The sequence below is a fragment of the Thunnus albacares genome, chromosome 21 (assembly GCF_914725855.1).
Source record: "Thunnus albacares chromosome 21, fThuAlb1.1, whole genome shotgun sequence".
NCBI classification, from domain to species: domain Eukaryota; kingdom Metazoa; phylum Chordata; class Actinopteri; order Scombriformes; family Scombridae; genus Thunnus; species Thunnus albacares.
Window position 1 is genome coordinate 6,048,326 of NC_058126.1, and position 27,572 is coordinate 6,075,897.

Sequence of the window (27,572 nt, forward strand, 5' to 3'; positions counted from 1 at the left end):
CTAAAGGACATCAAAGTGAGGAATACAATGTCTGTTCTGATGACACTACCTTCCAGTGTCCATCCTATCAGAAGCTCATTACCGTAAATCACCAGTCATCCAGGACGTTCCCCAGCTGATTGGATACCATGATAACCAGTCAGGTTCTGCTCCTCCTGATCCTCTCTATCCTATGGCCCAGTACCGCCCTGCCTTTCACACCTGGGAATATTGGGAATCTGTTTGGGATGCCAGAGAGTGATGGGAGGATTCTCCAGCGGTCCAAACGTGGATGGATGTGGAATCAATTCTTTCTGCTCGAGGAATACACAGGAAACGACCATCAATATGTCGGCAAGGTAACGTGTCCAAACATGTTGTCTGTAGGCTAATTATAGAAGGTTTAGCTTGTTGTAGTGTTTGATGTAATTGGCTGAAGAGGAATGGGCTGCCAGAAAACTGTCGGTTTGTCTACAGGCACAGTTAACTGAAGCGATCAGATTCACCGCAAGAGCACATAAACTGCTCTCTTTGCCTGGAGTCTTCTCGTTCTTTTCAGCAATTATTTTTAATCGCATTGTCTTTCGTCAGTGGAAAACATACCTAATGATTTCTTTTTGGGCAGATGCCATCATTGTAATAGGAATATCTCAATAACCAAAAATCACCACTAACAAGGGAGAGCAGCAACACCTTTTTGATGAGTTGACTGATCGATTGGCAGAACATGTACCTGCAGCTATTTTGATAATCCCTCTTCATCTTAGTTATTTTTCAAACCAAAAATACCAAATACTGTTTGATTCCAACATCTCAAATGTGAGGATTTGATGCTTTTCTTTGTCGTATCTAATAGTAAACAAAATATGTTTGGGTTCCAGACTGCTGGCTGAAAAAAACAGGCAGTTTGAGTAAATCTCTATTTAAAGACTTAATAGACAAAACCATCTACAATTAATGGAGGAAAGAATTGGCATAATTAATTGATAAAGAAAACAACAGTAGTTGCAGCCCTAGAACACTATGTAGCTTTTTAATAGTCAATATGAAAACATTTTCATTATGCATACACTATAATCATTGCTCAAAACAGTCAACGATCCATAACACATGAGCTAACCGAGATGAAACTTCAATTATTCAACTATTTACCACCAGGACCACAAAGAAACAGACTTCAGACTGTTTTAGGTCGTATTCAGACCAAATCAAGGGAGTAGGGACGAACGGAGGTGTGCAGGGGTGTGGGCGTGTTTATTTGTGCTCTAGAATGTAACCGCTGTCAAACAATTAGAAAATAATGTTTTATTGATCTGATTCACCGGCTTTCACGCTACCAGCACTACCTATCTTCAGTCATTCTCCAGCTCGTTCAACCACAGCTGCTCTCTCACTCTTTTTCTCGTCTTTTTAAAAATGAGTCAGGAAGCTGGCAGCTAAGTCTAACTTTACTTTTAACGTTATCAAACGAAGAGAAATGTTCTCCCCTCCTCCTAGTAGCATCTTTGTACTCCCTCATGGCTGAGTTTACAGCTCGGATCAGTTTGTGATTGGCCACTGCAGTCTTCAGCCGCAGTGACGTTGGGTTGCGGTTCTCCAAAAGTTGCTCAACTTTCCGCAGTCAGGTGCAGCGTCCCAGCGGCCAAAGCTACCACACCCGAAACGCACTATCCCCATTCAAATGAATGGGAGGACTGGCGTTTTTACTGCACTGCCTGATTTGGTCTGAATACGGCCTTAGTCCACATTGACACCTTGATGAGGCATATGGACATTGTAACACATGTAAGAAAATAAATAAAAAGCAGAAATTAATAAAATAAGTGAATAGCGACACCTATTGCCCAGTTAGTGAAATCAAGCTACAGCACTACATTATTCTCAAATGTGAAAAAAATCCTCAATGTGTTTTAGTGAAGACATGCATTTATTTTCATTTTATTCAACTTTTTTTTTAAAAAAAACCACAAACATATATTTGGGCTACAATTCATTCATTCAATCAAGCGATAAATATCAGGTGAAGGCCCAGACAAGTTTGACTCAAAATAGACACGCGACCAAAACCAGAACCAGGCATCAGAGAAGTGGTTCGGAGAATAAATTCAAAAACTACAGCATCCTGCAAGACACTTTTCTCCTAAGAATCACAAAAAAAAGAGGGGGTTTCGGGACAACGCTCCTCCTCCCCACCCACCCAGATCAGAGGGGTTCCTGTCAGCTCACCCGTGCTAGTACTATAAAGACAGGTGTGATGGGGAGCGCTACAGTTATCAACTCGAGGGAGGGAAATGAGGTGACTGTCGACAGCCAATTTTCTCGGAGGAAGCTGGCTTTCATCACACACCTCATTCTCCGGAGTAAACAAGTGTCTTGTGTAAGGTTGAGTAGGGGGATATGACAACTTCTTTTGCAGAAACCATCATCCTGATGTGGTGAAGAGAAAGGAATAGCAAAAAATAAATGGAATAGCAAGAGAAGGAGGAAGGAGAAGAAAACATATCAATCAGGAAAGGCCAATGAAATTCACCTTGTTGTGTTATGTGATGAAGCAGCAAAGCAAATGCTAACTATAAATGGGGCCATCCATTGATATGTCAGCGACTGGTGCGATGTGACTTTCTTCTTGACTCTTTGATGCTCTCTGGCACCCAACTTCTGTGGCATGACAGCAATCACATTCACCGGTTCTCCACTTTTCCTGTGTCCAATATCATTCACTATTAAACTGTCAGAAAAACATGAGGCTGTAATAATTTACTGAGGGTGAAAAATAGGGCAGCCGCATACTGCCTTTCTGCTTTACAGACGAAGCCGTGGCGATCCGTATCAGTAATTCCAGTTTAACTTTGGAGTTTTAGACAGAAAGACCGTGATGGTGACATTTGTATATAGAGAACAAGTTATATGATAGATGTTATGAAATAGATAGAAAACAAGTTAACAAACAGACAGGCAGATGGATAAAGAGAGAAACAAATAAAGGGAGGGATAAAGATGAAGAACCAAGACCGAATGCAAAAAGCACATTAATGCCCAGTGCAGAGCCATCAAAGCCTTGATGGTCTTCCTCATAAAGATCATTTAATGGCCTTTGCAGTGCACTGTGGGAGACCTTATTTATTTCACATTCAATCAAACCTCTCCAATCAACCCACACACATTCACTAACTGTCACTTGAGGTTGATTTCTTGATTACGGCAATCAAAATTCGATGTAAAGAACCATCACACTTGTATAGCTTGGTTCTTAGCTTAAAAAAAAAAAAAAGGAAGCGGTGCACTATTGCGACTGAACTATATAATACATGCAGCAGCTCATATTGCTTATCAAGGTGTTCAAAAGACACGCTGCTTTGAGGCTTACATACAGAGTAGTGCTCACTGATGCCTCACAGAATGATAAGTAAGAAAAATAAATGCATTAGTAAAAGTAAAGGTTTTGAGCGCTTACCCTGGTTCTGTAGCAATTGTCAACACTGGGGGGAGAAAGCCAAGTATATTTTATAATTGTAAATATACTACGCAGTGGCTGTGCATGGCTCAAGCGTAAAACCCCTAAATCTCAGTTTAACTGACTTTCACAGGGCCATTAATGAGTGTGAGCACTCACTGTGTGCAGCTGTGGTGCCCTACTTCTTAAGCAGGGCTGTGAAGTGTGAACACTTGCAATGCTGAGCAATACAACCACAAACTTTGGATTCTGGAGCATCAGAGTGGTGTGTTTGAAGTGAACAAAATCCTATTAAAGTTCTGGTACCTTCTATTGTGCTGTGCCTTGTAAACAAAACAGGCTGCCCTAAATTAGAATATTCAAAGTAGCTCACTTTTGTTGTGTTAATATTGTGCCAATAATTATCCTTGAGATTTTGCAGGGTCTTGCTCAATTCTTTCACAACACTAACTTGTATGAACTATGAAAAAAACACAAAGCACACTAGAGATACTGCAAGGTGTGACTTTAACCTGCATAACATGCATTATAGTACAGTTTTTCAGTAGTAAAGAATTTTTGTCTGTGTCTTAAGAGACAGAGTGAGAGAGGGAGGAAGAGTAATTATTCTGTATCCATTCTGCGCTCTATTTTGCTATCTCCTCTTTGCAGCACCAAGCTATGCTTACCAGAAACCTGACAAGAATTGCCAATGATTTCCCTGCTTTACTGACAATTCCTCAGTGTTTGTGCAAGGCGATTTAACTCATCAAGGCTCTCTTCTGTGCTTCTGTTGTAAGGCATTGAAAAGGCTGTATTTGTGCTGCAAGGCCTTGAAAGGAGAGCCACTAAATCTCTGCAAATATAGTGTGGTAGTTCGAACATTTGATTTTCTTAAAGCTGTGTGAAAACACCTTGTGCCAAACTTTGTAAAGAATATCAATGCCATTTTTTTTCTACCTACACTACATGGACAAGGTTTACTCTATATATAAGGTTCAAGAGTTCAGTGCACTTATGTGAAAACTTACCTCTGTTATCCACCAGTAAGAATTAATATAGATCCGTTTCTACACTTTGAGTCAAACTTAATATATTAAACATATACAGTTGATATAGAATATCCCTGTAGGAAACAAACCCTAAACCTCCATGTTGCTGGCACTGTGCCTCATAGATTTAGCTGTACAGTAACACTATTATTTTTAGATGGAATAACATTGCTTACTTCTGCATAACCCGCTCCTTGGAGAAATCTGGATCGCCATAGGGAGAGGATCTGTTTACCCTTATGATTAGGAATTGGACCTTATGTATACATTCAATAATTAGCAAAAGTGCACAAAGTAAGGGCTTGCTCCAACGTACACTAGGGGAAATATGTAAAAAACATATATACCACATAGCTCGCCAAAGACTATTATCCTGTAGACAGCTTGGCTGCATAGGGTACAGGCTCCTTTGATGGCTCATTGTTTGTTGTTTTTACTTCTCAGGTTCCTTTTTACAGGATTAACAACCAAGACTGGGAAATATGGTAATAATCAGATGAAAACTGCTGGAGAGAATATAATCAAAAGATTTGGAAAAAAATGGAATTCCTGTGCTTTGACATGGTCTGAAATTGTACTGGCCTAATTATTACACTGTAAGCATAGAAATGTGTTTGAATAGTCACAGTTCTGTGTATCAGTAATGAAATATGTTCCTCTTACTGTATGTTGCAGAGGAGTTCAGTATTGCATAGTGAGCAAGTCTTAATGTCTCCCGCAGCTTATATACTGCAGTACATAGACAATGAATTTCAAAGTAGCAAAAAGGTGACTGCAGTACGATGCAAGAATTTTTTTTTTTTTTTTTTTTCCAAGAGAGTAATTGCACATAGCTCAGATATGAAGCCCATTTGAATGCAAAAATTCATACAAACGCTCTCCAGCTCACCAAAATTAGCCTGTCATTCATAGTCAATAGCAGGAGCAGCTTTCACATCCAAAACACGTCATAAATCCTTGGTTCACCGGTCTACAGCTCAGGAGTGAATTCATATTCACAAACAATGAACAGACTGTCCCAGAACACAAATATATGTGAAAATTCAAGCTGAGTGATATTCCTCTTTAATAGACTCGGGATAATGGAGTTCATCTGCATGAAAATATTTTCAAACACATCGCCAAATACTGTGCATATTGTTCATTTGAACTTGACAGCATCTTGTTTTCACATGTGTCCCCATTTTTTTTAATTCTGCCTGAGAATAGCGAGCACTCTGGCAATACATTTCTGATTTCCATCCAAAGTTGTACTGTTGACATCACTCTTCCAACTGCGGGAAAAAATAATTAGTTTCCTCACAGCATGTAGACATTAATATTAATAAGTTACTGACGTACATTCTGTGTCCCTAACTACTTGTCATTTAAAATGTGAACCCATGAGATAGTGCTCTAAATATATCTGCTGACAGATCCAGTACAGTAATGAGCTTGAATCAAGTGTCTGTCACAGTATGCCGCCATTACTCCTCCATGACACTTAGGGATGCTTCAAGGTGATGGATAGGTCAGAGGTGACTAATTTTAGCAATTGTTGCTGTAGGTCAGGTTTCATCATTTTTCAAAGGGCACATTTTGGAAGACAAATCTAAGACTAATTTGATCTGGACTAATGGAGAATGTTCTGAGACTGATACGCATAGTTTCTGCAGTTGGTTTACACAAGTATTTCAGTATTCGCAAGAGTCTCACAAAGTTTTTACACATCTAGACTGTGATGTAAATGTATTTGATATCCCCTTCTGTCTTGCATTAATTCCTAAGGAAGTCATGTAACATGTGCATATGATGTTCAGCAAATGTACTTGAGCAAGTGAAGTGCAAACTTAAAGGTGCAGTGTGTAGAATTTAGTGGCACCTAGTGGAACGGACTTGGCACAAATGGAATGTAATATTCATAAGTATGTTTTAATTAGTGTATAATCACCTGAAAATAAGAATTGTTGTGTTTTTGTTACCTTAGAATGAGCCATTTATATCTCCTCTTCTACATAGGCCGCCATGTTGCACCGCTATGTTTCTACGGTAGCCCAGTACAGGCAAACAAAGAAAGCCTTTTTTCCACATTTTTCACCAGTTTCACATGCTTGGAAGGGGGGGGGGGGGGGTATTCAGTTGGTTGCAATCTGCAACCTCACCGCTAGATGGCACTAAATCCCACACACTGGTCCTTTAAGTAAGTCTTGCTTGTATTTTGGGCCACATGTTGATAATATGGGTACTGCGATTTTTTTTTTTTTTAAAGCTCTGCAGCAAAACACAAGGTCAGACGAGTCAAGGCAATAATATTTTCATAGTCCAATATGAGAGGACTTTGTACACATATTATAAAACATTCCATCCCATTTTGGAAGGACTCTCAAACTCAACCTAAGAAGCATCTGAGGACAGTAGGTTAAAACTTCACAAGCATTACCTGGTAACAGCAGATGTAATAGTTTTAAGCAAATAAAAAGAAAACACAAAAAAAAGAAAAGAAAAAGAGAGAGAAAGAATGGGAAGATTCTGTGTGTAGAAGCTTGATTCTCCCAGTGATGTCCTTGGAAATTCTCCTAAATTGGTAAAACCGTGGCCAGACATTTTTAATAATGTTATTTTTATTTCTATTTTTATGTCTGGTTTCTTTCCGGCCACAGTCAAAAATTGCACCTTCTGTTGCAGACAGACTTGATGTTGGCAATAAGGCTGCAAATATCTTTGATTGTGTAGAGAGATGTTCAGGGGCAATGACTGGGACTGTGTTTTATTCAGTTTTGTTGGAGGTTAACGGTAAATATTCCGTTTTTTTCTTTGAGAAATTTGAAGATAGTGTGTTGTCTTGTTAGACTGAACAAAGTGTATGAAAGTAGAGTTTTCAAGCACCCTATCAGGACCACAATCACTGTTTTTGTACAAGTCTGACTTCTTTCTTGATTTGTTTCCATGTATAAAATGGCTCTCTCTAATTTTCAGCTGCACTCCAACATGGACAAAGGTGATGGCAACGTGAAGTACGTCCTGACTGGAGACGGGGCCGGCACCCTGTTTCTGATTGATGAAAAGTCTGGAGATATTCATGCCACCAAGAGACTGGACAGGGAAGAGAAAGCTATGTACACCCTTAATGCCAAGGTTCTGGATAGGAAAACCAATGCAGAGCTGGAGCCCGACACAGAATTTAATATAAAAATTCACGACATCAATGACAATGCACCAAAATTTGCAAAGGAGATCTACTTTGCCAGTGTCCCAGAAATGTCTGACGTTGGTAAGTAACAGTCTGCTTTATCGTACAGCTGACTCATTAGTCAATTAATCAATTAGTTAATGTGACAGAAAAATGAATCAGCAAATATTTTGATAATCGATTTAGGATTTCAGTCATTTTTCAAGCTAAAATTCTAAACATTCACTTGTTCCAACTTCTCAGAGGTGAGGATTTGCTGCTTTTCTCTGTTTTGTTTTTTTTTAAACCATGGTAAACTATTGGCTGGAGTGTTGTTTGGGCAAAATATGCAATTTGAAGGAGTCACCTTGGGATCTATTAAACTGTGATGGGAATTTTACATTATTTACTTATTTAAGAATTAATATAATTATATAATTGACAGATTTATGCAAGAAATATATTTCAGGAAATGTAGAGGAACAGCAGTGAACAGTGTTTTGATGCTATATTCAGTTCTTCAAAGTCATTTGCTGTTGTGATCGTTATTTGTTTGGTCAGGGTCATTGGGCATTCATAACAAGTAATGCCATTTGCCATTTTTAATAGGCAGTAGAAATATTGTATGTTTAGATTGTCACAGTCTTTCCAATTAAGGATTTGCTTCATTGCACTCCACTTCATTCTATTCAAGTAGTATAAATAAACCAAATGGCATGAATATAAACAAAGCTTATGAAAATAATTCATGCAACTTGAGATCAATCCTCAATTATGCAACCGTGAATTAATACATGGAAGCAATCAGGGGAAAATCAAAACCCAATGGCCTATATGACAAATAACAATACCCTATTTGGGATTCATAACGCACCGCTCGTAGATTTCTCAATTGCATGAACTACTGGCAAAAGGTGGGTCAGGGTCATGGCGACTCGTCTCTGGACTAATACACCACCTTATATGTTAAGACTGAACATACTGGTTAATCAAGTCAGCCAGCCATGAAAAATCAGCAGCTCCCTTTTATGCTATCAGTTCTGGGACTAAGTGGGACAGATGTTCAAGGGTTCATTAGTATGCACGGAGACAGACAGACCCAAACAGGACACGGCAGAGGTCTCCTGAATGCCAAGGACAGTATTTGCAATGTGGTGTTAGTGAAACGCTTGGGTGGATTATACAGGATATAGAAGTGACTTCAATGACAGGATATCTTAGAGGAACTGAGCTCTTTCTAGGCTTTTAGCCATTTATATTTCTTTACTCTTATTTATTTATATGCACAGTTGACACATATTCAAACATCTATCAATTGATTGTGGAGCCTTGGCATGCTGCATAATGTGTAATTTATGTGTTAGTGTCCCTGTGGTGGTGGTTGGTGGTGGTGTTTTCTGTCTTGACTGTGATTCTTAGAGATAAGAAAGGTGATACTGCTTCACATTGCAAATCATACGCTCAGTAAAGGGTTGCTGGGTCAAATCCCAACTGGAAAATAAAAAGAAAAAGAAAAATATTTTGAGGTTAATTCAGTATTTATGCAAATACCATGACCCATGAACACAGCGATTCCATGCCAGCTCCTCAGTAGAAGCTCGTCGGTACTTAACTCATGTTGCCAAACCTCCGCCTCTGACAACACGGGTCAGAAAAAAAATATGTACCTTGCTGAGCCAAAGACAGTACTGTAATGGTACGAGTCTGAAAAAAGGATTAAAGTCCATAATTGCTTCACTTTTTTTTTTTTTTGCACAAAAGAGATTTCAAAGATACCTTCATCCCCTATTATTGAGTTAATTTGAGCATCTATCAATAAAATAAGCAATGCAACAGTGAAAATGTTGAATTGAGTGAAGTGTGTCATTATAGGCATTAATGAAACCTTAACAGCTTCTCAGCTGTGCAGCAAATATTGTTTGTTAACAGGCAAATCAGGCTTGGTGGATACCCTTTGATATAAAGTATTACCTAAGGAGAAAGAAATATTCACTTACAGTCTAGATAAAGCAAAGCCTTCTAGTCTCATTGATATTTTAAAGAGGTCTTTAGACTACTGGGACACCAGGGTTTAATCAAGAAAATCATTTTCACTGAGGTGCCAGAAGAGACTCAGCCAAAGTCTGAAAGCCTCAATCTCTTTTGTTTCACTGTTCAGCCAACTGTGGCGATTGCTTTGTTGTTTCTTTAAAAAAGGGTATAAATAACGGATAATGATAGGTTCTTGGTTGATTTTAGTTGCACACCTCTTCCTTGTTGTAGTCAACGATTTTCTCCACAGCTCTGTTGTTTGACATGAAAATTGGGGATTAGTCACTGGCTACCAGTAAAATTGGGGTAATATTAGGCCACTGTTTGTATTTAAAGCTGTCTGTATGACTAATGGCATAGCTGAAAAATACAGCAAATTCTCTATCTAACATGATGAGTCAGTTACTTGGTCTTGTCTTGATTTAATATGTGCAGTAGCACTGTTTTGGTGTTAAAATTAACTTTGCATGTTCTCTTTGCAGGTACATCTGTCGTCACTGTAACTGCCAGTGATGCCGATGATCAAACGTATGGGAACAGCGCCAAGCTTGTATATAGCATTCTACAGGGACAACCCTATTTCTCTGTGGATTCTGAAAATGGTAAGCCAAACCCAGCAGGAACTCCTGGATGCAATTTGTAATGCAAGTCTATAAACCGATCTCTTGCACTGCTCGGTAAAGTATGTGAGAGCAGGCAGAAAAAGGATTTCCTGTGTTTTTCAGTGCTGCTAATCTCACAGAAATCACATTTACTTCACTAAAACTGTAAATATTCCTTTTAAAACACATTAATAACACGGCTAATTTCAGCTGAATTGTGATAATATGTAAAATGTATCTAATAAGTAAAATATATGAAGAGCTGCATCATTATCCTACTTTTAAAGAAGACTGTGGTTATATTTAGATATATTGCTTTCTTTGTACTTACAGTACAAAAAGCCATTTATTAATGAACCATGTACTTTGTGAGTCATTAAAGCTCAAAAGGCAAACCCTTTAAAAGCCATTATTCACATTATTTATTAACAGCATGGCTAAAATTAGATTCAAGCAATATTTTGGTTCATGTGCTTATTTGGTGTCTTACCAAGGAATAGATAAGATGGTCTTTGTCAGTCTCAGCTCTTTCTTGCATTTCAGCAACTGCAAAATGTCTTGTTTACATGTTGGATGTCTTGATGGGACAATGTAGTTTAAAAAGATTAGCTTATGCAGTGAAGTCTTCCTTGACCAACAACAGCTGAGCTCTATATACATACAGCATCCTAGAAGTCATCTCTTGCCACTTTCTCTCTGTTGCAGCAGACTTTTGGATGTATTGGCTTCTACCTACATAGCTAAGAATATATGCAAATAAGACATTTTTAGAGTGGATATAAATTTCATGAAGCACAGCAACCCTGTGTCATAGAAATTAGGTTAGGTTAGGGAAATACCGTGGTTTGTTTTTTATTGAAAAAGTCAAAAGTGACTTAATTATTTAACCAAAATCGCAATCTTTTCCTAACCTTAATCAAAGTGCTTTAGTTTCTTCTAACCATACATAGGATTTGTGATGCTAAACGAGGTCAAAGTCCCACATTTTGTACATCCACCATTCACCCCGTTTTCCTCAAAAGAAATATTGGAAAATCAAATTAGTAGTATGAAAACTTAGCATACAGGGTTGAGCACAGACATGGAATTGAGCTTTATCTTGCCTCATTTTCAGTAAGACACTGAATACATTTCCCAAATCGGACTTTGCCTTTTAAATTTTCAGGCACTATCAAGACAGCCCTGCCTGCCATGGACAGAGAACTCAGAGAGAACTACCAGGTCGTGATCCAGGCTAAAGACATGGCCGGTCAGATGGGTGGACTTTCAGGAACCACGACGGTCAGCATCACCCTCTCCGATGTGAACGACAGCCCGCCACGCTTCGCCAACCGTAAGAAAACCAGATGTATTCATTTACAATAGGCCTTTAAACACAAGTGATCTCTGAGAATAGTCACGACAGAACACACAGAAGTAAGTCTGCATTTAATTGGTCTCCTTCACCATCATGTATAGATTCCTTTCGTATGACTGCTGTGGAGTCTACGGAGATCGGAGGCGCTATTGGCCGTATTAAAGCTGATGATCCAGATGTTGGGCGTAATGCTGAGATGGAGTACAGTATTGTCGGTGGTCACGACATATTCAACATTATTACTGACCAAACCACACAAGAGGGAGTCATCATAATTAATAAGGTAACTCATTTTCGTTCCTCTTCTGCCTTTTTAGTCTGCTTTTTAGTCCTCTTTTATGCTGGATAGTGCTTTGTAGTCTCCAACCAGCAACAAACACTTTTAGCAGTCATGTAAGTATTACTTGATTGATAATGACTGTGCAATCAGACAGAACACTTCCTGTGACAAGTGACATGTTTTCATAAAACTGCAAAAAAAAAAAAAAAAAAACCCAAAAAACAGCCTTCCTGTCTCCAAGAAATGTGTTTCAAGGAGAAGCCTTCAGAAAATAAATTGTAACCAACACATCAAGTAATACCTGTAAGATTTGTTTTTACATGTGTATGAAAAGTAAGATCTCAAAACTCAAGGCAAAATATTTGTATCTAGTACAGGATTAAAAGGTTCTTTTTTTAAATCTTCTTTTTTTAGTAAACATGCTTTTTTTGAAAATGAAATCCAAGCCACTGCCAAGATCATCATGTCTTTTAAAATGTATTCAACCTTTAGGTGTTTTCAGGAAAAAAAAAAGTCAGGTTAGGGGTTCAAATCAAGTTCAAACCTATTGTATGTTTGAATTTAAAATAAATGTTAGCTGTCTTTTCATCTCATCTTAATATGCAAGATCCCTTTCTCCTAAATTATAACACAGATGGTTTAACTTCAATGGAAAGACAGAATAGTACAGTTTCAGATTAGAAACAGCCCAGTGATAATGTTCATTCATGTAAGAAAGAATATATGACAGAATTTATTTTTGAACTGCAGTATAAAATCAGATACCCTAAGCCTTTGAAATGAATAATATAAAACAGTCTTTTGCTAGAAACTCTTTTTAGTTTCCCCCAAGGATCTTCCAGATCAGTATTCCTCACTTGGATTTGTAACTTAGAATTTAGAGAATGAATAAGATAAAGGCAGACAAATGAAATGCAATGAATTGCCTATCAAAATCCTGGAGGCGGACTGTTTTTATGGCAAAGTCTACAGCTTGACTTCTGATGCTCTTTCATCTGCAGGCACTGGATTACGAAAGTAAAAAGGACTATGAGTTCAGAGTGGAGGTGAAAAACACCTACTTAGATGCGAGGTTCATCCTCGGTTTGCAATTCAAAGACTACGCCATGGTCAAGGTGACAATAGAGGATGTGGATGAGCCTCCTGTTTTCACCAGGAACCCTTACATCATCGAGGTGCATGAGGACACGGCTGCTGGCAGCTTCGTCGGTGTGGTGTTGGCCAAGGACCCTGATGCTGACAACGAGCCAGTCAAGTATGCTAAAGGGGACAGCTAGAAGTGTTTAGACCCAAAACAGTGCCAGACTGTTAGAGCAAAATGCCAAATCCCTACCTTTTATTCAACTAATTCATTCTGCTTGGGAATGAAGTTCTCACAATTTAGTAAACTTGGCAGGAATTAATCAATGACTAGTTAAACAAAGATTTCCTCTCCTCTGTAATGCTTTGCTGTGGTAATTTGATTGTTTCAAAACTCATTGTTCCAGCTTTAATTATACTAGTATAAAATCAATAAGACAACAAGCAACACATTGTAGAAATACAAAGTCTCCTCTCATCAGTTTTTTAGTGTGAGGATGAAAATGTGCCCACTTGGCTAAATCTAATCCATCAGCCAAGCCTTGTGTCAGTGTAGGGGAGGGAAGGGAAGGATATTATTCATGGGTCCCTCCTGGTGATTTCCCAGTGGAAGATGGCGGTGGACCTGTGAAGTGAATACAGACACTGTTTATTTCCCAGAATTATGTAAGCCCTCTATGGCACAGCACAAAGTCAAAGTGAAAGAGCCTAATTTGCTGTATCGATTCACACAGCTCAGTGCCGCCATTCCACACATATGGCGCCTGCCCGTCTCTGACACAGAGCTATGCCACTCCACTGTCCACGCCACATGGCGTATTGTGTTCCATATTCAAATTTCAGCTGAATATGTAATTTGACGATGACAAACGAGCAGGCACGACGAAGGACGTATCGTTTTTAGACAACGGAGAGCATGAATACATTACATTCTTTTGGAAGCAATAATTGACTGTGTAAAATACATTTTTTTCATGAAGTAAAGAAGTACTTTAGTGTTTTTTCCTGTGAAGTGAGATCTGTGAAAGTAGTGCAGAAAAGACAATAGAGACAGATGACATAATGTGCTTCATGTTTATATTCATTGGTATTAATAATAACATTGTTTTTGTCATTCATGCAGATACTCCATTGATCGGCATACAGATCTAGAGAGGCTGTTCAACATTGATTCTGTGAATGGCACCATTACAACACTGAAAGCACTGGACAGAGAAATGTCCAAATGGCACAACATCTCTGTGGTGGCTACTGAAATAAGTAAATGTTTGTTTTGTTCATATTTAAAACACTAGTATTGAATAATAGTATTTAAATGATGAACACATGACCTCTGACATCTATCTAAAGTATTTTTTTTTTGCTGACATTAATTATTATATTCATTTATTTTAGATAACCCACGCCAAACAACTCGAGTGCCCGTGTTCATTAAGGTGTTAGATGTCAATGACAACGCGCCTGAGTTTGCAATGTTCTACGAGACATTTGTCTGTGAGAACGTCAAATCAGGACAGGTACTTGAAAGGTTTTATATCATGTTTGAAATTATTTCAAATAAGGATCTGTTTTGTTGAAATTTGTCAACATATCTTAGTTAGACTGCTACTCATAATGTCATAATGTTGCTGAATAAAATCCATGTGATGTGATTATGGTTTTATATAGACAGGCTACTATATATAGTTATTAGGGTAGTCACAATTTTGTGCACAGCTATTCGTATTGCAATGACGCTAAAGTAAAGCAAAGTTAAGATACTCCATGAGTATACAGGGTACGACCAGAGGAAACTTCCATGTGTGGAGTGCATACTGGCAGATCCATGTTGGAGGACATTATTCACACTACAACCAGATGTATGTAGAGTTTTGAGAGACACCAAATCCCTTATTTAACAAAACACTCCTCACGATTTGCCAATCAGTGTGGTTTGTACCCGATTGGCCACCAACAAGGTTTAGTCCTCCTAGCTTTGAATGAAATCATAAAATAGAGAAAAGTACTTTCCTTATGTGTCAAGTGTTTTAAAAGCTTTTGGATTTCCCCAACTATGAGGGAGAATTAGTTTCATGTGTTTTGTAATACTTTTACCTTAATGTTTTTGTTTTGTTTTGTTTTTACAGTTGATTCAGACTATAAGTGCTGTTGATACAGATGAGCCTCTTGTTGGACACAAGTTCGTCTTTAGTATAAGCGCCTCCAACCCAAACTTCACCATCGTTGACAGGGAAGGTAAGATATTAGTATGAAACTTTTAATTAAAAATTCAATATTTCAATTGTGTGATAGTCTTTTGATTGACTTTATGTTCTTGAACCTTATCGAAAAAGTTATTTAAGTCTAGAGTTGTTCGGCAAAATATCATTAACAGTACAGCCATTGTGAAAGTCGGCCTTCAAGCAGTCATCTCTCATCTATTCTGCATTGCGTTACAGGTTTATATGATAGAAATTATTTTGTTATTGAAGAGTGTGGTATTGCTCACGTTGTTTTGTTTTTTTTAACAACAACTGCCTCAGTATACATAAACTGTGTTTGATTACATTTTAGATTATTTTTTCATTTAAATTTTCCATGTGTTTACTCATGCATAATATTGATGGTTAAATGAAAACACAGTGGCGCAGTTGAAATCGTTCACTGTCTTCCCATTCTCAATAAATATACAGATAGTAACGGACAAGTTTACATTTACCTGCAGAACGACTCCTTCAGAGACAATTAGGACACCAACCATGCACAAATCTAATATCCCTCTTAAAGCTCAGTGAAAGAACAGCTACGATGGCAATTACTGGTTACAATTCCCTGGCTAGCCCCCTCGAGGACCTAGTTTTATTTGAGGGTAAGCAGAGCGTAAAAGTAAAGTTTGGTTAAAACTCCTCCATATGCAGGAAATTGTCTATTGTAATAGAGGAATTGTTTATGTCTATTGTAATAGAGAGAAATTCCTTTTTCATTTTGTCTGAGTGGAACGTTAAACTTTGGATTTAAATTAGCTTTGCAAGAAAGTGTGGCCATGCATAACAACCACACTATTGTCTTTTGTTAGAACAAAGACTACAACATGATTACCAATTTAGCTTTCCTTGAATTTATATTTTTAAGAATGTAGTTTTTAAGCAAATAGCTCAGCTTTATTATCAACACAAGTTGATAATAAGTGTTTGTTTTAAGTACTATGTAAGTTTACCAGGGGTGCCAATAATTCTCAGGGGCCTTGCGCAATTATTAAGAGCTGCCTGTCACAAGATACTGATAAAAGAAAATCAAATTTCAGACTCTTTCCTGTGCGATCATTTAGCTGACTGGAACATCTCACCACTGACAAGCTTCCCCCTATTTGCATCTCTCCGCAGATAACACTGCCAATATCATGACACGTAGGGGAGGTTTCAGCCGGCGTGAGATGAGCATGTACTTCCTGCCTGTAGTGATCTCAGACAACGACTACCCCATTCAGAGCAGCACGAGTACACTGACTGTACGCGTGTGCGCTTGTGACAGCCATGGAAACATGCAGACATGTAACCCTGAGGTCCTGCCCTTCTCAGATGGCCTCACAACCGGAGCTCTGGTGGCCATCCTGCTCTGTGTTATTATTCTCCTCAGTAAGTTCCCATATGTACTGTATGTGCATGTGTATGTGCATGTGTGACCATGAGTATTTGAACTTGTCATGTTTGCGCTGTGTGTTACTTTGTTCAGGCATGATGGCAATTGACCGTCTGCTAAACCTGTCCCTGTACAGCGATTGTCCGATAATAGCTTAGCTCACAGTAACTAGACACAGCAGGTCTGACCAGCTTCATGCCTGGTGCTGTATTAAAGGGGACATATTATGCATTTTTCCAGGTCTATATTTTTATTCTGGGGCTGTACTGGAAAATCTTTGCATGATTTACAGTTCAGGAAACTCCTTATTTATCTCATACTTGCTCTTTATGCAGCCCTTCAGTTCAGCCTGTGTCTGAAACAGGCCGTTTTATCTCCTGTCTCTTTAACGCTCCCCTCGGAGGAGCCCACTCTGTTCTGATTAGTGGCTCCGCAGGGTAACAAACAGTAGTAGTAAGATTTCATTTCTTTTTCTCCTTCTTTACTCGAAATGGAAACTTCTCAAATACATCTGTACATGTTCAAGCCCAAATCCAGTTGGAAATATGAAAGTGGACAATGTGAACAACCCATGGAACAACCTTAGCTGTTGACTTATTTGGATCGATTTTTAGCTCATTGGCTAATCTTCCAAGACTCCACATTAAAAACATTTCAGCATACAATAATTCATGAATAATTCAACACATAATTGTTGACACACATATCATATACATACATGTATACATACACACATATAACCTACATACATTGGCACATATACTGTGTGTACTTACATATATACACATATTCATCTACATGTCTTCACATATAACACCAATACACTACAAACCTACTGACATTGCAATAGAATAGTGTGATGATAACTACATTTTAATCTTAAAATCTTAATTTAACAGTTCTGAAAATGAAAGTCTGTCTTTCCATTTCAGGTTTTTTTTTTTTTTGCTAGTGCATAATGATTTTTATTTCTTATTCTTATGTTAACTTGATGTTTATCACATATGTACAGTTTGTCCTTAATACTAACTGGCTTTTTAAACTTGAATTTTTGAAATCTGTGCAATAGAAATGTTGTCTCACATGCTCTACTACTATGGGCTGTGCCATTATAATATGTAGTTCACTCACTCCTTTTTCAAACCCACACCTTAAGACCATTCTTGCTGCTTTGTTTAGTGTGATCTACAGTCTCCTCATATCTCTCTGAGCTGCACTGCCACACACCGCACAGCAATAATTAATGTGACTGTGGTTGGATGATGAGATATTACCTTAAGAATGTCTTTAGATAAAAACTTTGCAATTCGCTCAACCATTCCCGCCATTGCCGTCACTCTTTTAGAAAGATCTGTAATATATGCCGACCATGAGAGATTGTTTTATATTTTAACTCCCAATAATTTGACTTCTTTAACCTCTTTAATTTGAACACTGCCATACGTTCTTCTATTTAGATTTAATACCAAATTTATTGTTTTCCACCCATTTGATGACACATTTAAAATCAGATAAAGAAATATTCATGTAACTGAGTTTGTGAATGTGCTACTGCAGCGATGATTGTATCATCCACAAAGAAAAGCGGCGGAAAAGTGACACTGAATGCAAGCGTAGCAGAGGAAAAGGTTAGCAGTAAGTTGTCAATCTGGCAGTAAATGTACAGTACAGGCTACAGTTTGTCAGTTAATAAATGCTGCAGCTTCTCAAGACAAAGAAAAGTCTCATTTGTTGTTTCCTCAACTGCTGGAAAAGTGAAGAATTAGCTTCAGGTTAGCACCTGTATCGACATCATATACCGACAAAGACCTTGGTGATTATGTGTAGTTGGTGTGTAGTTACTCTCAGCCTACACTGGATGATATGTGTAAGGCGAAACTTCCTTTTTCGTCGCCAAGGGCAGCGAGCATTACTACATCTATTGCTGTGTTTATGTGCAAAGACCTTCAGCCTTACAGTGTAGTGAAAAATTAGGGTTTTGGGCTGTTAGGAGAGTGTACTTATGCATTGTTTCTTTTCTAAGAAACTAATATGCTGTTTATAAATATTGTACATACAATTACAGCTTATGCAATGAATCAGTTCTCCAAGTCCAGTCAAAACAGCTGTATTTATCCAGTCAAAGCTTTTTTTTTTTTTTTTTATATATATATTGGCGAATCACGTATATGGCTCAAAGGGAAGATTTAAAATCTGTACAGCATACAACACTATCTGTCCTTAGACTCTCAATTCTATTAACTCCAAAGACAGTGCTGCTGCTTTCTGGTATGTCAAACACATTTACACACAACACTGTCAGTGCAACAGAGGGTTTTCTCCAAATAGAGAGTTACCTGACCTTGAATTCAAGTCAGTGTGTAAGCACTGTGGAGGCATCTTTCCATCCAATTCACATCAACCTCTGTTACTAACATGGTTGTGCTCAAAACCAGATGTCCTTAAAGCATCACAGGTTCAGGTGTCAGCCAAATAATCTTAATGTGCCTGCCACAGCACAAAGTGGCTTTACAAGCTTAATGCAGATATAAGTTGTAGGTAAACTTGTCCATGGTATCGACACAGAAGATACAAAAAGGTGCAGAATTAGCACTCCAGGCAGGTGTTACTAACATGTGCTCCATGCTGCAGTCAATTCAGGGTGCTAAAGTCAATAACATGGTCCAGAATGAGTTGCTTTGCTGAGGAAGGTGTCCCTGAATGCCCACAAGGAGAAAAAAAATTGAATATCTCTGCTATTACAAGGTGTATCATTACAAACAGGACAGCAATTGGAAGTCTGGACTCCCACCTCACTGCCATCAATAAAAGATTACTTAAAATATGCCATTCTGCCAGTGGTCCCCATTCTGGCTGGCAGTACAGCCCTTAAAAAACAAAACAGTGACTACAAATTTGGTCAGAATTGCATTATGAACAGAATATCCTTGAATAATATCTATTTTACCTTGTATAAAAATATTATGCAATAGAAAATGTCTAATATCTGAGTCTTCTTAATTGCAGTAAATACAATATAGAGCTTAAAACCAAGCCAGAGTGCAGTACAACAGTGACATGTTATGCAATCAAGCATAACTGTAGCAAATAAAAATAGCAAAATTGACAAATCACAGTTAAAAGGCTGCGATAACACAAAGTTTAAATGAATCCTCAGTGCATTATTATCCCAACAAGACCTCATACAAAAAATTGGTATTTTTTAGCTTTCCAAAAAGACCTTATGGCCAGTAGAAAAATGACTCAGATGGGCACTGTCTGTTCCACCACCTCTTTCATTAAGGCTTGGTTAAGTTTATGCAACTCAGACTACATGGTTATCACTTGAGAATAATAATAAGGTTAGAGAAAGGTTAGGGAAAATTGTAGTCATAGTTAATAGGAACCAGTAATGACTCTTGTGCATACATCTATGTCGATGATCTCCCCAGGCGCTATAAGTAACAAACAAGCAACAAAACAGTATTTATATAGCACATTTCATTCCAGGTGGAAGCATAATGTGCTTCGCAGAGCGTGAGCTACCACAGAAGTTGCAGCCACAAGAACTATGTGGATAATGTACAAGATAAAACATCAGACATAAGTAAACACATTCAAAACAAACATAAAATGATGAAGACGATGAAGACGTGAGGTAAAAACCATTTAAAAAGTAAGAATTAGGAGTTTAGCATGATGTTGGAAGTACATCCACCTTTGCTTCTAAGAGAAGACATTACTCACATGACAACAAGAGGTTGCTTGTTAGAAAAACATAAAATGTACCATTTAAAGCATTTGAAAAGGAACAACCAATGCTGTTTTTCTATTCTATTATAAAGTATGTCAACCTAGAAGTATCAGGGACACTGCAGAAAGCTTGATGTATGCAATCATCAGTGATGCTGTGGTTCTAAGCTCCATTCATTAGCAAATAAATCCACTTAACAAAATGCTCTATGTATTTTCCTGGTAAAGTAGGTCGCATGTTACTCCCTGACATCCTAAAGCACCATTTCAGCCCTCTTTGAATCTAATGCAGTACCTAACAGCATACTACACAGCAGCAACGGTACCTTCTATCTTTCTACCCCCGCAAAAAGCAGACATGTGTAGTGCTTATGGTCAAGGGCATGTCAATAAGTAATGGATTTCAACTGTCATTGAACCTTACCATGCCTGGCCAAGCATAGTACCCAGAAGGTACGTTTTAGGTTTTAAAAAATACAGAATGTGCATTGTTGCATGTGTGTTCTGTCCAGCATGTACACCTCTAACCCTGAACTTGAACCCTCCTCCTCCCCCAATATCTTGTTTTAGACTTTGGTGCGTTATTTGATCTGCACCATGACTAAACAACTGATACAAGCAAATTAGTATTGAACAGCTTTTCTTCCATCTGCTTGGTTTAATTCCAAACTCTGCGTCTGGTGGTGGACAGATCTTCTCTCACGTATCGGGTATACTGAAGGTTAAACTGTATGCTCTCCTCTTGAGCAAAATATCATGACATCTGCTCATTATCTGACACTTTTCGTGCTTGATCCCCCCTGACAGACTGTCTCATTCACCTCTGCTTGACTCCGACTGGCAGGCGCTGAGCTGGAACAGGTCCTCCTCATTGCGGCTCACTGCGCTGTCTAGAAACGTGGCACTGGTCAGTTAGAAATGTTCATAAAGAACCATTTAAACAGCCACCCTGCACCCCCATCCGACCCATGTTGAAGGCATTGTAATTAACACTCAGGTGGGAGGCAAGTAGACAACTACATTACCTGCTGAGAGGACAAAAAAGTACATGGAAGGAGAGGAGAACAGGTGAAGAAGGATTTGTGCTCATCTTAAATTAGAGATTGTTTCCTCTCTTAAAAAAAAAAAAAGAGTTTATTGAAAATCTCACTACCTCACTCTGCAATCTCTGACTGTCTTTTACTGAAAGAAAATGAAGAAGATGAGATATGAGGTAGTGTGCTGGAGAGTATAAAATAGGATCTTCCAACTACGGTGCATTTTATACAGTGAATGTGCCGTTCAAGGGAAAAAAGAAAGAAAAAGCTTTTTCACTGAATCTTTAATAATAGGAGGTGAATGCCTGAGGCAGTGTTGGGGATTTATCACTGGTAGCAAATGTGTCTCCCCTCCGCGCTTTTGCTCCCTGTGCTCTTTAATGCATGACACATGTTAGAAGGCACATATCTTATGCTGAGCTTTCTCTGTCTGTATTTCCCACTGTTTTTGTGTAGTGATCGTGGTGCTGTTTGCTGCCCTGAGGAGACAGAGGAAGAAGGAGCCTCTGATCATCTCCAAAGAGGATGTCAGAGACAACGTTGTCAGCTACAACGATGAAGGGGGTGGAGAGGAGGACACTCAGGCCTTTGATATTGGCACACTGCGCAACCCAGAGGTGATGGATGCTAACAAGCTACGCAGGGACATCATACCCGAAATGCTGTTTCCCTTTCGGAGGACATCACCTATAAAGGATAACACGGATGTCAGAGACTTCATTAATGGGAGGCTTCAAGAGAATGATTCAGATCCCACAGCGCCCCCCTATGACTCCCTGGCCACGTATGCTTATGAGGGCAGTGGGTCACTGGCGGAGTCCCTCAGTTCGCTGGAGTCAGCCGCCACTGAGGGCGACCAGGATTACGATTACCTCAGCAACTGGGGACCACAATTCAAGAAGTTGGCAGAGATGTACATAGGGAAGAGCCCAGATAGAGAGACCTAAACAGATCCACGACAGTCTCTCTTTTTTTCCAAGCCCATTTTTTCTCTGTCTGTTTATCTAGCTAGCTAGCCAGATGGCTATTTGTCTAGTTAGCTAGCTAGCCAGCTAGTTGACTGTCTGTCTACCTATCTATCAAGCTATCTATCCGTTTTTGTCTAGTTTGCTAGCTAGTGCGCTAGTTAACTAGTTGTCTATTTGATTCTCTCACACGTGTGTGCGCACATGCACAATGCTGAAATGGAAGACTTGAACTGAGTTGAATTTTTTTCATTCATGGAGATAAAGTATAATTCTCAAAGTTTTACTGTTTTTGGTCATAATCAGTAAAGATGCCTTTGAATTTTAGGATTTTTTTGTGAACAATGGTGTGGACAATGTGTTTTGTAATTGACCAGAGAGATAGTAGTATTGTATACTATCAATGTTTAATGGCACTGGACTGGGATGGGTGGGGGTAGGGAAGGAGTCAAGTGGCTTTTCCAGCCAACTCCATTAAATACTGTAAATGTACAAAGTGTTTTTAATGATGGACATCCTATATACTATTTGCTATCTATGTTTGACAAGCAATGTTCATGTGAATGGTTGGTGCAGTTTATTTGTCAAACTGAATTCATTTCATCATATAGGTGTAATATGTAATGGAAAGTGTATGTTGTAGGAAAACTGTCATACACTGAATTCATGTTGTTTGAATGCTGAGTCATATTGTTTTATATTTATATTTTTATACTTATTTTCTTAATAAAATGATGAAAAAAAAGGAACAGCTATATTTCCATCCATTGCCACTGTTGTTTTTGCGGTTACTGAAAGGTGGTGTTGCTGGTTGTGTGCAGTGTTTTTTATACCTTTTCAATGTCAACACAACTTTAGCAAACACTGAAACAGCGATACTTTTACTTACAACCCATTCTGAAACTATTTAAAAGACAATATTAAGTCCAAGTCAGTGTACTTGGTGTGGATTTCATAAGAGCACTACTTTTTTTCCCCCCCAAGATATGTCCTCTTTAGTTTTGCTTAGTATCTTTGCGATTTGTATTTTTCATTACAAAACCTCCCCCAAAAAATAAAGAGGGAAAATGAATGTTGGAGAGAACAGGATAGGCTGAAAAAATTGTCCTCTCTTTTTATTTTCAATATTGAAATAACTTATCTTCCTTACTTTATGACCGTAGAATTACAATAGAAAATCCTGCTGCCGTGTAAGCTGCAGTGTAAGCATCGCCATGGAGTTTAAAAGTTGTGTGAATTCATCCAAGATTTTAGAGCTAGTCATGGTTTTGACACATACAGAGATTGAATGCAGTTAGTAACAGAATCAGAAAAATGCCCCATGTTTATAGCAGGTGCATGCCCTCTACATCCTGACTTAATGAAATTAAGAGAAAATAATGGTTTAGGTGTTTGATGTGGGTTTCATGTGGAGTTTTTCTGTTTTCTTCTTAAGTTTTAAGATGAAGGGATGCTTGTTGGTTGTTGGTTTTGCTTACTATACATTCAGACATTAGAAATGACTCTTGAAGACCATCAAAGTTATTTTGGAATCTCTCCGTCAATACTAGAACCCCTTTGTACAATATTTTACAAACCACAGCAGAACGAGTTTGCAGAAGAACATGGTATTTGCCAACTTGGAGTATATCAAACTCCATGTGGTTAATTACACACTCATCTGCAAATGTTCTGTTATTTAACACAGTACTTGCTGATTAGTGGACAGCTGTGGAGATGAAAATACCTCAAATCAATGCCCTTCTCGCTTCGCTTCACTTGGTTTCAAATTTAAACATCTGCCAGCTCACCGTTGCAGTACTACACATGTAGCTGCTGTCCTATTTTTTGATGTATGATTCCTGCTACTTTCCCCAGAGGAATTGTTTGCAACGTTAGATTCTGTTTTGTTTTGTTTTTTTTATATTAAATTTCTGTCTAGTGAGTCTGTCTAATTGAAATTATTGTTTATTTATCAAGTCTATGATTTTTTATAATATTAATTTATTTTTACAGAGGAAATTGAAACTTTTCAAAACATTTCTATTTGCAATAAAGACTGAAAACACTTGAGTATAGGCTCACCCAAAGTTATTCTAACGTATTAGGAAAATGAAGTGAAATCTGTTAATTGATAAATAGCATGCAATAACACCACAGCAATGTCCTTGTAGTATACATGCATCACTATAATAGGTATCACCATAACATAAATGGGGAATTACGCTTTTCTTACTATAAGAATGACGTGCACTGCTGAGTAAAAGGGGACTATGACAGTGACAAAAAGTATGCATGTATAAGTAATTTATCACTGTTAAAACAAAAGGTGATACAATAAAAAAATATTAAATAGTTAAGCTGTAATTAGGTATAAATGTACAATCTAATGCAATACAATATAACAGCCAAGTAACAAATCCCATTATTGTGAAGCTTTGTCCAGCTATCACAGAGAGCTTATGTGCCCTTAGTGATGGCTTTGCACTAGTCTGCATTACATGAAGCAAAATAAAGCATTCAATTTACAGCAACACTCACTAAGGCCTCAAAAAATAGTGAAGTCAACTAAAGCTGCAACTAACAATTGTTTTCATTATCGATTAGTCTGCCAATTTGTTACAATTAGAAAATGAAAAACATGAAAATGCTATTCACAGTTTCTTAGAAGCCACATTCATGTCTTCAATTTCAATCAGTCTAAAATGTTAAGATATTCAATTAACTGTCATGTACAGCAAAGAAAAGTGATAAATTGTCACATTTGAGAAACTTTGCTTGAAAAATGACTTAAATGATTAATCACTTATCAGAATAGTTGCCGATTAATTTTCTGTCCATCTACTAATCAGTTAATCTGCTAATTGTTGCAACTCTAATGTCAACACTACTCTGACATGGTGTTTACAAAAATCAATTCTAAGTTTCACAAAAACTGTTTTTTTACAGGGTTACATTGCATTAGATAGTACAGGTGTACTAAATAAATTGGTAACTCGGTATGAAAAGACTTCTCTAACTGTATTATATGTAATGTTTGCATTCAAGAACACTGTGAGAGAGCAACAAACTGGGAAGCAGTGACTCTGCTTCTTTTCACGGTACTGATTATGCTGGAAGTAAGAGCCAGGAGGAAAGGCTAGACCCATTTCTCTGTTTTGGAAAAAAAAACATTCAATACTCTTGAGTTCAAGCCCCATCTACACTGCAGCAAAGCCACAGCATCTATATGTCACACAAGTATTGACTGCCCTGCTTTCTGTCACCTGCCACAGCTTGCAGATTCCACAGAGCATATCTGCTGAATGTAGAAGAGACTCCTGTGTTTCCAATATCGATCATCTTTCAGCTACTAATGTTAATGTAAGTAATGTTAACACGTTATGTTCTCCTCATATGACAGATATCTAGTGAATAGACCTGATAAAATGTGTTGTAGGTTGTGTTATAGGATTTGTGTTCTAGTTTTGTTGTTGCTATTGTTTTACTTTGTGTATTTATTTGAATCCCTGGCTACACAGTTACGTTGTAGATATATTTTAGTTTAGATCAATTTTGCATTTTTGGAGTTTTCCCCTTTTTTTAACTTGCAAATGTCATGTTAGATTACATAAAGTTATATAAAAGTCATAGACGTTATGAATTCATTGATGAATGTAAAACAGTGCTGTGAAATTACTTTGCTTCTCATGAAAGAATTTGGTTTTCTAGTCCAATGGGATGAATCAAAGGATATGTTCTACATTTGACCCGCCATGCAGGGATACATGCGTCCAGTGAGAAGTGATCATTCTCCCATCACAGCATCAATCGTGTATCACCATTATATTTCATGTCTTTCCACTAAGTTGACCACAGTGACCTGGACAGAGCCCTACACATAGGAGAAGGGTTGCTGTTCCTCAGGGTCTCCATAAGCTTTCCAAGCAGTAAGACTGGATCTTCTCTGCTCATCCTACCAAATGTGACTGCATGATTAGTGCTTAAGTAGAACATATCCCGTTTGATGTAAGAAAGGCATTTGCATGTCACATGGAATAATACATGACCGATGACTCCTAGTGGTAAACCAACTGTGGGCTACTGCAGCTTTATTAGTTCACGAAGACGACAAAAACTGCTGATATTTTCCTTCGGTGGACAAGCTGCTGAATGTGACTGTAGCAGGACTTTCTAGTTGTAGGTTACGTATTAATAGGTTGTTTTTGATATTCACTACACTTAAGTACAGTAAGCATGTTTCTCTTTGATTGTTTAAATTGATTTGTTTGACTAGTCTTTCTGAATGTTTTCTTTATTCCTTTAGTTTATGCATATATACAGTTAATGTGTTTAGTCACTCATGTTATTAAAAAGATAAAAGGAGGGAATGTAAAAGTAATGAAGGACCAAAGGATTGGCTTATCATTTTAATATACAAATGTGAAGTAAGATCATAACTTCTCTCCTTTGCTACTGTGTGTGTCTGAGGGAAGGAATGTTTTCTTGCTATTCCTGATGGGGCCTGCTTTTCTTTGCTTCTGGCTTAGGTCCAAATAAGGCAACATTTTGGATCTTAGTATAAGCAAAACATGCTGAGGGGACAAGGGCCATATCTGGCTTGGGGTTCTTGGTTTCTTGAGCTTTGTGGAAATGTGACTCTTATCTAACATACATGTGCATGTAAATGTATATCTCACGGCTGTTTGCCATTGGTTGTAATCCATAAGTTTGTATGATTTGACCAATCGATGGTCATTTCTTTGTCTCTAAAGACTATAAAAAGGTCAGTTTGGCTTTGTATAGCGAGACAGAGGAATGACTCGCTTTGTGTGTGTCATGTCTCCTTATTGTCCAATAATAATGTTTTTTTAATCTTCAACCCAGCAGTGTTTTGTGTATTATTTCACATGTGTGTTTGGTGTCTTCAGACAATTTCCATGACAAGGTCTTAACATAGGTCATGTCTTTGAATAGTAGAACCAGTCACTCACAGAAAATTGTTTTCCTACTCCAAGGAAAACCAACAGTCCAGCTCTCGCTAAGGCTCTATCCCCAATTGTTTGTGCACAGCTGCTCTGAGATTATTACAAACAGACTGCAGACAGCAGGTTGGTGCTTTACTTTACTTACTTTACTTTAGGAGATTTCAACTTTTTAGGATGTTTTTGTGCCCCCTGCAAGGCTCATACGAAACAGGCCTCATGTCACAATTCATAATGCATGATGTTTTTTATGGGTCTATTGTGGCTGGAAAAAGACTAAAAGATGCAAAGTACAGCAATCAATAATGCAAGTGA

At 38.0% G+C, this 27,572-nt stretch overlaps 1 protein-coding gene across 1 annotated transcript; it reads left to right on the forward strand.

The window, feature by feature from the left end:
• On the forward strand, positions 1–23,034 carry cdh10a (cadherin 10, type 2a (T2-cadherin)). The gene is made up of 11 exons (XM_044340389.1): positions 1–338; positions 7,420–7,714; positions 10,126–10,245; positions 11,411–11,578; positions 11,704–11,885; positions 12,884–13,137; positions 14,086–14,222; positions 14,358–14,479; positions 15,089–15,197; positions 16,325–16,576; positions 21,806–23,034. The coding sequence occupies exons 1-11, from the start codon at positions 129–131 to the stop codon at positions 22,294–22,296; spliced, it is 2,340 nt and encodes a 779-aa protein (XP_044196324.1). The 5' UTR covers positions 1–128; the 3' UTR covers positions 22,297–23,034.
• Positions 23,035–27,572: the final 4,538 nt, after the last annotated feature.